General features: G+C 46.4%; 1 protein-coding gene across 6 annotated transcripts in view; it reads left to right on the forward strand.

Moving 5' to 3' along the window:
- The window catches only part of LOC146870713 (apoptotic chromatin condensation inducer in the nucleus-like), an 851,523-nt gene that overhangs the window by 785,759 nt on the left and 53,353 nt on the right, over positions 1 to 12,411 (forward strand). For 4 of the 6 annotated variants that reach the window (XM_085646186.1, XM_085646198.1, XM_085646195.1 and 1 more), the window contains one exon: positions 7,928 to 8,031. In XM_085646186.1, coding sequence (XP_085502312.1) covers positions 7,928 to 8,031 — 104 coding nt within the window. The remainder of the gene's footprint in view (positions 1 to 7,927; positions 8,032 to 12,411) is intronic. The other 2 variants (XM_085646194.1, XM_085646197.1) reach the window with 1 other exon arrangement.

Genomic DNA, 12,411 nt, shown 5'->3' on the forward strand with positions numbered 1-12,411 from the left:
TAAAACAAACCCATGTTTACGTCACTGACACTCTTCTTACTAATGCACTTATTTTAACAGGCGCTCGGAGTATCAAAGAATCTCAAAAATGTTGCATCGTTTTATGCTCCTTTTTCTTCAATCCCAGCAAACCTCCTAATGAGACATACATAATAAATATAAAATGTGCTTAATGTTCTGTAGAGGTGGTTTGTAATGAAAAGAAGTTCCACATGTTTACCGCATATGCACCCTTTCTTGCCCTATAATCTGGCCTTTCACGGCTGCATTATTCCAATAGCCCTGATTGAAGCGTGGCATCGCAGCAATGTTCCACAAATCTGTGTATTTATGAGCCCATAACATAAAAGCAGCCGCATATAAATGTATTTTTCTTTCAGCAAGCCGGGGGAGGGCCGGAGACTGGGCCACATGTGTTTTATTTCTGGGAAGATAATTGCGTAGAGGGATGAGAAATACAGGAAACTAAAAGCGACACCAAGACTTTGTCTGAGAAAACAAGGGCAAGCAGCAGGTGGAAGAAGGAATACACAGAGGTAAAACAAAGTGTGAAAGAATCAAAGGGGAAGAGAAGGATGGCAGGACATGAAGGCAGAGAGAGGGAACTAAAGAATGTCTGAAGGGGAAATGCAGCAATAAGAAGATGCTTTTAGCAGGCTTTTTCATAATTGAAAGTTTCACAAAGCGTCATTAACTGACCATAACACAGATACAGCTGAGGTTGCAACAATGCAAGCTTCCTTTACTGCACAGAACAGGAATGCATATAGCTGCTCTTTGGCTCTTTTTTTTGTTTTAGCTTTTAGTAGTGCATTCTTGCGGTTGTAGTTTCTTTTTACATACCTTCATTGGCTTCATTCCAATTAATTCCAGGGAGAAAACAAAGTACTCCCGAGGTCTGGCTTACATCCACCCACCAGTAAAAAAATGGTGGGGAGCCACGGCCAACTGCCAATTAGGTCAAGGGAGCCACAGGTCGAAAAAGTTTGGGAACCACTGCTCTAAGCTACTAGACCCCTCAGGCAAACGAGTTGCCTCTCAGGCAGCTAATCACTGGAGAATAGCTAATGCACAAGCATTGCTTGCCAGGTATGATAGGGCTCACTACGACGAGCTTGAGGGCCTAATGCAGCATTTGCCTGACCAATACAAAGCCAATGATTTGATTCATGACGGCAAGTTAATCACAAACGCATCCATTCAATGTGCCCTCGATGCCACAGACACTGCATCTAGATCAATTAACACTAGTGTGTTATTGCGAAGACACGCATGGCTGCACATTTCTGGTTTCAAACAGGAGGTGCAGACTACTGGCCTGAATCAGCCCTTCAATCAGGGACAACTTTTTGGCCCAGCTGTAGACACAGCCTTCGAGAAAATGAAGAAAGAGACAGACTGAAAAATCTATGGGAGCATTACAGTCTCCATCAACACAAGGCTCCTTTCGTCGCTCCTTTTATAGGGGCGCATCCAGAAACAGCAGACACTGCTTCTTCCTCCTATAAAAGCCCCACACAAACATCCCCCAATAAGGGATATTTCAGAGGTGGGTACAGGGGAAATAATAAAGGGAGAGGCCAAGGTAACAACACTCGCACCTCCTCCACTAACAAACAGTGACTTCCCTACAGACCATTCCACTCCAGTCGGAGGGAGACTCACAGTTCCTACCTGTCTGGAATTCCATAACTACAGACAGGTGGGTAAGACAAATTATCCAGTATGGTTACTACCTAGAACTTACTGCAACTCTCCCCCAACATACCACCCAAACGGCGTCCAATGTCCATGGAACATCTAACGCTTCTCAAACAGGAATTTCTCTCACTGCTTCAAAAACACGCAATAGAACCAGTTCCCCTAGAGCATCAAAGGACGGGATTTTACTCCCTGTACTTTCTAATCCCCAAGAAGGACTGTGCTCTCAGACCAATACTGGACCTCGGACCTCTCAATTTCTACATACAGTCGGATCACTTTCACATGGTCACTCTCCAACAGGTCCTTCCACTGTTGCAACAAGGCGACTTCCTTGCCACATTAGATCTCAAAGATGCCTACTTCCATATTCCCATACACCCTGCTCAAAGTTCACAGTGGACGGCCAACACTATCAGTTCAAGGTTCTCCCATTCGGAGTGACCACAGTACCCAGGGTCTTCACAAAGTGTCTTGCGGTAGTAGCCGCACACTTGCGAAGACAGCAGATTCATGTGTTTCCATATCTGGACGACTGGCTCATAAAAGCCAAGTCACACAGTCAGTGTGTTCACCACACTCACCAAACAATTCAGCTGCTACACAACTTGGGGTGCACAATAAACCTCACCAAGTCACATCTACAGCCCTCCTACATACATCAGTATCTAGGGGCCACAATAGACACTTCCAAAGCTCTAGCATACCCCAATCCAGGCAGGATAGCCAGTATGCAAACCCTCATCACAAAATTTCAACCCCAACACTCCCTTCCAGCTCTAGTGTTTATGCAGCTCATAGGAATGATGGCATCTTGCATTTTCATAGTACCTCGTGCAAGACAACAGATGCGCCCCTTACAAGAAAGCTTAGCACATCAGTGGAACCAGGCTCAAGGTCAACTTACAGATCTGATGTTGGTGGACAGCCGCACAGATCGCTCTCTGCAGTGGTGGAACACACAACTTTTCCAGAGGGCGGCCGTTCCTAGAGCCAGTTCCACAGATAGTGCTAACAGCGTATGCCTCACTCACCGACTGGGGAGCCCATATCCTAAACCACACAATCCAGGGCAGGTGGACCACTCAACAAAAAGTGCTCCACATCAGTCACCTAGAAGTACTGGCAATATTTCTAACGTTAAAAGCATTCCAAGCACATCTCCTCAACAAGGCTGTCCTAGTCCGCACAGACAATATGACAGCAATGTATTAACATGCAGAAAGAAGAAGGAACACATTCTTTGCAGCTGTCTCATCTAGCGCAAAGCATATGGAGATGGGCTATTCCGCAGAACATATATCTTCTGGCAGAACACCTTCCAGGAGTCCACAATCAGATTGCGCATCTGCTAAGTCATCAGACACAGCAGATACACAAATGGGAACTTCATCCTCAAGTTCTTCAACCATTTTTAGGTCTCGCCTGACCCAGCGCATGCGCTGGTCTGGCGAGACTTATAGAGAGGGCTCCAAAAAGTGCTACCAGGCAAGCCTAGAGCTACAGTGCCTGTGCACGGGCGCGCGCACCACGCTTTACCGCGCTTTACCGCGATTACTTTCACTTTCGCGGCCGCACGCCCGCTTTGCATAGCCAATAGGTCTCGCTTTTGGGAACTTATAAGTATTTAGTTATGCGACTGTTGCATGGCTAAACACTTATAAGGTACAAAGGCGAGACCTATTGGCTATGCCAATGCTTGTTCTAAATGTGGGGTGTGAGAAAGTGGCTCTGTATATACTGTTCCCAAATAGGTACAGGGTGTATAGAGTCCACAGTCCCCAGAGGCTTGGCAGAGGCTAAAGTTAGATATAACCTTACTCTCTAAAGTGGTCGCTTGGTCGAGCAGTAAGGCAGTATCAGAGGACAGTGTAAAGCATTTGTTGTACACACTCAGCCAGCAAATGGTCTCACACACTCAATAACTGAACTGTAGGCCAATGGTTTATATAAAAAAAAATATATGCTGGTTTTATTTTAGAGCCAACAATTGGAATTAAAATATACTTTCTCAGAATGAGCTGCTTTATATAAATACTTTTGCAATATGCAATTGACTTTTGTAAACAGTTATAAGTGGTTGCAATAGGCAATACTATTTTAAACACAATAAGGCATTGAGTTCAATGGAAGTTTCATGTTATTTGCCACAGATTTCTTTTAGGATTACTTTTGGAATTCCAGGACTGGATCCTAGATTCAGTCCTGGGTCAGTGCTTGGAATCAAGTGATAAAAGTCGACTTAATTACTGTGATGATTTTTAGACAATATTTTGCCATTTTAAAAGTTGACACTTAAAAAATATTTCATAGAAAACAGTCAATGGTTCCCTATGGCAGAAAATTCAAGTTGCAGGTATAGTATGTTCTCGTTACTTTTGTAATCCAGTACTGGGTGCCTAGACTCAGTACTGGGACCTTTATCCAAAGCAGGTAAGTAATTATGTTTTCAGATATTATACGATTTTTAAAGAATATTTAAAGATTACAGAAATTGACAGAAGAAATTTCACAGAAAAACAGTCACTGATTTCCTATGGAAGAAAATTGGGTTCCTGGTAAGTACAGGTGAGTGTTTTCGTTACTCGGCTGATTTTTGGTGAATATTTTAAGTTTTGAAAAGTTCACACTTAGAAGAAATTTCAGAAAAAGCCAGTCTATATTACCCTATGGAGAAAATTGAGTTATCGGTTTAAAGGTAAGTACTCGACTGCCTGAGTTAAGGTTCTGGGCATAGACTCGGGGGTCTCCCAGGGTCAGGTAGGTACAGTTGGTTCACCCTCAGCGGCACGGGGGCGGCCGGGTGCAGAGAGAGTTAGGCCCAATGTTATCCTATGAGAGGTAGGGGGCCTTGGTTGGTGGCTGCTGACTAGCAGGCCACACGGCTGTGGGAGCTGGGCTCCTGGTCACTTGCTCAGGGCAAGTGGGGAAGTAGATAGGTGTAGAGGTTGCACTGCCAGGGCCACTCGGGCGGCTGGGTGCAGAGTCCTTTTGAGACTTCGGGCGCTCAATTGATTTCAATGGGAAATCTCTGGTTTAGAAAAAGGCTGCAAGCTCGAGGACGAGGATTCTTCAGGTGCCACCACCACTTCGAGAGGTAAGTTGGGTAGTTGGAGGATAGGTAGGTACCCCGGGATTGGGCACAGGGGGTGCAGGGGTGCCTTTTGGTGTCGGGAAATCTTACCCTCTGTTGATCGCGGTTGGGGGGGGGCAACTTGTTCTGAGGCTGCAGGCTTCTTCAGGAGTGTCGAGGGAGGTCCTTGGGTGCCTTAGGTACACCCTGTACCTATTAAGGAACAGTATATACAGAGCCACTTTCTCACAGCCAGGGTTTGCCAATTTGGGTTTTGTGTGTTTAGGGAAGGAACATAGGCCCTGGGCACCTGATTTTCAGGAGTCCAGGGCACACTTAGTCAAAGTACGTTCAGCAATTCAGCAAAAAGTGGGGGCATACCATGTAAGAAAAATGGCACTTTCTCACATGGGGCCACCCAGACATAGATCTGTTCGCCACACACCCAAGGGCAATGCGATATGGATGAACTGGTCAGGCAGATTTGCGCAAGCTTGTCCGCCACTCTCACTCATTCTGATAGTACGCAAGCTCAAGCAACAGTCTCTCAAGATGATCCTAGTTGCTCCCACATGGGCACGGCAACCGTGGTTCACAACACTCCTTGAACTCTCTGTAGTTCCACACCAAAAGCTACGTCACTCCCCAAGACTGCTGACGCAGAACCATGGAGAGATAAGACACCCAGATCCAGCACAGCTGAATCTAGCAATCTGGCTACTGAAGTCCTAGAGTTTGGTTACCTTAACCTCCCACCCGACTGTATGAACATTATCAAAGAAGCCAGACGCCCTACTACTAGAGCTTGCAATTCAGCCAAATGGAAGCGATTCGTCGTTTACTGCAATAACAAAATTGACACGCTAGATGCTTCCATTCAGAACATCATTTGCTATTTACTGCATTTACAAAGATGTAATCTTGCATACTCATCCATGAGATTACATCTGGCAGCCCTAGCCGCCTACCTGCAAAACAGACATTTGTCATTGTTTAGAGCACGGGCAATTAAAGCCTTTATGGAAGGCCTTAAATGGAAAATTCCACCTAGACTGCCACCATCTCCGGTGTGGAACCTAAACATTGTCCTTACTAGACTCATGGGTCCCCCATTTGAGCCTCTACACAAATATGAATTGCAGTTCCTTCGATGGAAAGTAGCTTTCCTTGTCACAATCACCTCTCTCAGGAGAGTAAGTGAGATCCAGGCTTTAACCATTCTTACAAATACATCGTAACAAGATGGTTCTTAGAACAAATCCAAAATTACTTCCCAAAGTAATCTCTGATTTCCATCTTAATCAATCTGTAGAGTTACCAGTGTTTTTCCAAAACCCAGACTCTGTAGCAGAGAGAACTCTTGACACACTTGATGTCAAGAGGGCTTTACTTTATTACAATGCCAGGGCTAAACCTTTTGGAAAGACAAACCAACTGTTTGTAGCTTTCTCTCCACCTCATAAAGGAAATCCCATCTCCAAAGCTGGATTTGATACCAGAAGGCAAAACGCATATTGACAATTCCCCCTAGAGCGCATTCAACATGCAAACTAGGGGCTTCCATGGCATTCTTAGGGAACATTCCCCTAGAAGACATTTGTAAAGCAGCGTCATGGTCTACTACTCACACCTTCACCAAACACTATTGTGTAGACGTGCAGGCGAAGCAACAGGCTTCTGTAGGCCAGGCTGTTCTTAAGACACTTTTCCAAACCACTGCAACAGATACAGGTGACCACCGCTAGGGGAGACACTGCTGTACAGTCTATGCAACAGTATGAATTCTGCAGCTCATATGCATCGAACGAAAAATGCTACTTACCAGTATGCATCTGTTCTTGGCATGTAGACCTGCAGAATATCATACGCCCACCCGCCTCCCTGGATCCTGTATCTGCTCCAGTGTTACCTTACTCTGATACATTCACATGGACATCTTTTCTGTTTCTTACAAACTCCATTTCCCATCATGGCGAAAAACAATCTGAGGATGGAGTTGATGCCCATGCGCACTATCGTCCAAGGGAGGAGTCACCTATCTCGTGACTACAAATGACTTCTTCTAAGACAACAACAAGGTGCAAGCATCCGAGCCCAACACCAGATGGCAATCTATGCAACAGTATGATATTCTGCAGCTCTACGTGCCAAGAACAGATGCATACTGGTAAGTAGCATTTTCCTTTGTTGTGTTGCAAAGAACATCCTGCAGCCTTTCACACTCTGTGCTCCAGCAAAATGGTCACAATTTACTTTTAAAGCTCCTCTTACTTTGCAATCAGAGCAGGAAATGTAAAAACCAGTCCTCATGTTAAAAGAATGTTAAAAGAATAAGCAGCAATTTATCAGAAGCCATAGCCTGACATTGGACCTGTCTTTGAAGCACCTCAAATCTGACAAGATAAACACAGAATTTAAAGGTATCTTTATCTATTGCTTGGACTTTACCGACCAGCTAAAAATCGGTCTCTGACTGGGATCTGTTGGTCCATGCATAGCATGTGATCTACAGCAACACGCTGCAAACCAAAAAACGTTAATTATCTGTTAAAATTTGTATACGTGTGTTGTAGATTCACATGTGACCTTCCTGTCTCCCCACTGATAGGAAATTGGAATGGTTATTAACAGTTTATCATGGCAGATGAGGAGGAAACATATATAAGGGTGGCTGTCCTGCTGCATTGCAGATTTTGAGTCATTCTATGAACTCTTTGAACAGGAAAAAAAGACTTGTAAGAAAAATAAGTTGCATTATTCCAAACCCCAGCAGTATATAACCTGAAGCATGAACAGCAGCTGGAGTTACTACATTGCAAGCTGCAGACCAGTTAGAAGAGGTAAGTAGCCTGTTCCTAATAACTTTTCCTTTTTTATATGATGTTAGATAATCGGTTGGGTGTACTGCTGCAGTTACCAGCTGTGCTTTTAACAAACTGGTATTTGCCGCCTTTCCCCTTCAAAGTGGCGCAATTGACAATGTAGGACTATGCTGGTAATGAGAAACTGTTATGATTGTTGAGGTTAGTTTAAGACTGCTTTTTACTTCTGATGAAGGGATTGTGCAGGTTGTGTTTATGTATTATTGCTTGGACATCGGCTTTGTTCATCGCATTATTAATTTGTCTGGTCTTCATTCTACTACCCTACCAGCAGAGAAAACCCAAGAAGAACCTCCTGCAAAACTTCTGGATGACCTCTTCCGCAAGACCAAAGCTGCTCCCTGCATATACTGGCTGCCACTTACCCCAGAGCAGGTGAGCATTTAAATGCTGGAAGTGCTCCATTAAGAGTTTAAAAAAAATGTATAACAGATTATAGTCACCAAAGTCCGGGATCCCAGAAGACAATAATATGGAAATGTACCTCATACCTACCCAATTTTTTTTTTTTGTTTCACAACGTTTTTGTTGGCATTCATGAGTAAAACATAGTGCATTACCTAATACAAGAACATGCAAATGATTCAAGGCAATACCGAGTAAGGCAGAGCAAAACTCCAAGGACCATACATTATCTCATGCCTAGCTAACACTGTGGGCCTAAAATGACATGCAGGGTGCCAGTACTTAATACAGGCAACCATGTCGTAAGCAAAGGGTAGTGTTGAACGCAAACATCTCCAATACTGGCATCTTAAGAGTTTCGATGGCTTAGAGACCGGGACAAAGGCCCTATTACAGGCTACGTGTCAGCGTTTTAGGACTCTGACTCTATTAAGCACGTCAGTGCTGCGTCATTATGGCGTTGTTGTATCTATTAGTTTTGCAGCGTGAATCTTTCTGGATTCACTATGCTGTGCATTATTCCGCGATCTGGTGGTTGGGTCGCATTATTCCGCGATCTGGTGGTTGGGTCCGGATTCGTAGTCTTTTTTTTTTTTTTTTTTTTGTTTTTTTTTTTTTTTGTGTAGCCCAGGTGGGCGTCGACGTCCCACCATTTGGTGTACCTCTCGTGGCGGCGTCGTGCTTCCTGCGGAAGTCCCACCTTGGTGCACCATCTTCAGATTCTTTTTTCCACCGTTGGGTCTGGATCGTCATCGAGAAGCTCCAGAGTTTTAACGAAGGAAGAAGAAAAATACACGAGTTTCATCGAAGGAGAATTTATAGAAGACTACAGAGAGGAAGAGCATACAGCCGGGACGACGAAGGAGGAGATCCTCAATCTTTGACGCCCATCGGAAAAAGGGCACTCTGTGCGCAATGGACAAGACACCCTTTAAAATCTGCCGTAACTGCCACCACAAATACGCGCAGAAGGACCAACATCTGGTCTGCAACCTTTGCCTGCCGATCGACCACGAGAGCAAGGACTGCAACGCCTGTTCCGCCTTCACGCCGAAGACACTCCGGGTGAGAGAAAGGCAGAGGAGAGCCAACTTCAACATGGAAGGCAAGGGTAAGGCCCCGTCGCTGTACGAACTGGGCCTCTCTACCGACGATGAAGACAACATCGCCGAGGGACCGGATGTCTTCACGGTCGCAGAGACCGATAAGAAAACGCCTGACAAGGTAGGAGACACGTAGAGTACGAAACCCCCGTAAGGGCCCCGAAAATCTGAGAGTGACTCTCGAAAAACAGAGTCAGTCCTCGAAAGGAACACCGGCGCCGAAAATTTCAACTACCGCGAGTGGATCCAAGGACGAAAGGCCCAGCGGATCCATCGAGAAGGACTCCCAGGTGCCGAAGGCCGCTGAGAAACCGAGTTCGTCGAAGCAGGCCCAAGAGGTGGGGCGTTCGGCGACAAAGAACAAGGCCGCGTTGACGCAAGCTTTGTCGAAAAGACCAGCGCTCAACGCCGAACATACCTCCGAAATGGAGAAGAAAAAGAGAAGGCTCGAGGCGGAGATGGAGAACATCCTTCAGAGGAAGGAGTTCGATGAGAAAATGAAAAAATTCAAAATCCCAACAAAACCGTCGAAGGATGTCGTCGTGATCGAAGAACAGGAAGAGTTCGACACCGAAGAGCAGTCGAGAGATCCTGAAGAAGAGGAAGAAGACCCCTACTATGAGGGAGAAGATGAGGAAGAGGAGCAGCAGTCTATCTACGGCTCGGCGCCGTCGATGACACATGAGCTGGAATGGCAGGACATAGACTCAGAAAATCCCGAAGAGCCCGTGGAGACCGATCCTTCGAGGCCTTCGCCGCCAGACGACATTGGGGCATACAACATGGTCGTCAAGAGCTCTGCAGCAGCTTTTGGCGTGAAATTGGACGAGGAGAAGCCAAAAGCAGATTTTCTACTCGAAACACTGCTCCCCATCCAGACTAAGAGCCAGTTCCTCCCCATGCTCCAAAGCGTAATGAACCAAGGGAAGGAGGCGTTCAAGGACCCAGGAACTTACAGATCCATCACTCCCAGAACAGAGAAGAAATACAAGCACTCCTCACAGGACCCGCCATATATCAAAGGATCAGTCACAGCTGACTCCATCATTGCGTCCACGGCCAGGAAAAGGGCCAATGTACCGGCAACCTCAGGGCCGCCTCCCGACAAGGAGAGCAGAAGGATGGACCTCACTGGAGAAAGGTTGAGAGAAATGCTGCAATGCACTGGTGCATGGCGAACTCCAATGCCCTACTGAACAGGCACCAGTACCAGCACTGGGACGAGATGGGAGACCTAATCAAACATCTCCCCGAGCAATACCAGCAGAGAGCTTCCCATCTGGTGGAGGAAGGGAAGAATATTGCAAACTCGTGCATTAAGACAGCATTGGACGGGGCAGAGACATCGAGCAGGCTGATGGCTATATGAATCACTGAAGGAGGCAGGCCTGGCTCAGAATTTCAGGATTCAAGCAAGAGGTCCAGAACAACATACTGAACACCCCTTTCAACGGTGAGAAGCTGTTCGGTGCTCCGGTGGACGAAAAACTCACCCAACTGAAGAAAGAAAATGAGACGGCAAGGTCCATGGAGGCCCTGCAATTCAGAGGGATGAGAAGAGGCACCCCAGCTCGGAGACCCTACGGAAGGGGAGGAAACTAGCCGGGAACGTCACACCAGACATTCCAGCAAGGACAGCAGGGTGAAAGTCACAGCCAGCAGGGACAGCAGAAGCAAAACTGGCAGTACCAGCCTCGAGACCAGTCTTTTCGCGGTAGGGGAAACGGACGTGGCCAGAGAAGAAGAGGGGGAGACCAACCCTCATCAAAGTGACTTCGCACGGAAGAAAATGCTCACCCTCAGTATAGCCCGAGGGGTGAAGCACAAAGTAAGCACAGTAAGGGGTTACACAAACCAAACGCCTACGAGCATGCAACACCAGTAGGCGGAAGACTGGGACTTTACCTTCAACAATGGCAAAAAATAACCTCAGACAAATGGATACTCAACGTCGTACAGTACGGATACTGCATAGAGTTGGAAAAAAGACCTCCAAACTAGAAACCAAAGAGAAGACAACGCTCTGGTCAAGAGCTTGCTCAACTCAGAGAAGAGACGCTACAACTACTCCAAAAGGAGGCCATAGAACCAGTGCCATGCAGAGAAAGGAACAAGGGAGTGTACTCAAACTACTTCCTGGTCCCAAAGGTGGACGAAACACTAAGACCTATCCTGGATCTACGATTCCTAAACAAATTCATAAAAACGCAAAAATTCAAAATGACATCGCTACAAGAAGTGCTACCTCAAATACGAGGCGGAGACTTCATGTCCACCGTGGATCTCAAAGATGCCTACCTGCACATCCCGATGAACAGGCGCCACAAAAACCTGTTAAGGTTCAACATCAACCAGGATCATTACCAATTCACAACCCTGGCATTCGGTCTAAAGTCCGCCCCAAGGGTTTTCACAAAATGCCTTGCAGCAGTAGCAGCGTACCTACGGAGGGAAGGGATTGATGTGTATCCTTACCTAGACGACTGGCTAATCAAAGCAAGTACTCGCGACAAGTGCGAGGAACAGGCAGAGCGGGTGACAAGAACACTAACAAACCTGGGGTTCTCGATACACTGGGGGAAGTCATCAATAGAACCAGAACAGGTGAAGATCTTCATGGGGGCGCAGATCAACACCATAGACAAAACGGTCATGCCCAGCGACAGGAGAACAATAGCCCTGCTGAAGGAGACGCGTCTCTACCAGAAGGGGCGAGCTCTGACCGTGAGAACAGCGAGCAAGATCATGGGTATGATGGCGTCATGCATTCACCTAGTCCCCAATGTACGCCTACACATGAGACCATTCCAAGAATGGCTGCAACAGCAATGGTCACAAGCAAACGGAAGTTGGGAGGATCTAGTGGTTGTAACGCACGCTGTGCAAGAAGAGATAACATGGGGGAACAGGGACAACATAACTATAGGGAAGCCCTTGACACCTCCAAGCCCAACTGTGACCATCACTACGGACGCATCCCAGATAGGATGAGGAGCACACATGAGCAAGCTCAGAGTGAGGGTCTGTGGACTCCAGCGGATGCGGTCAAACACATCAACTACCTGGCATTGAAAACCGTACTGCTAGCCCTGAAGGCCTTCCAGAGGAAGCTGTACAATCAAAGTGTTGATACAAACGGACAACACCACAGCAATGTTCTACATCAACAAGCAGGGAGGAACACAATTGTTTCCCCTATCCAACCTGGCCCAGGAGATCTGGAAATGGGCCATCCCACTCAAAATAG

This window comes from Triturus cristatus, chromosome 1_1 (genome assembly GCF_964204655.1).
Source record: "Triturus cristatus chromosome 1_1, aTriCri1.1, whole genome shotgun sequence".
Taxonomy (NCBI): domain Eukaryota; kingdom Metazoa; phylum Chordata; class Amphibia; order Caudata; family Salamandridae; genus Triturus; species Triturus cristatus.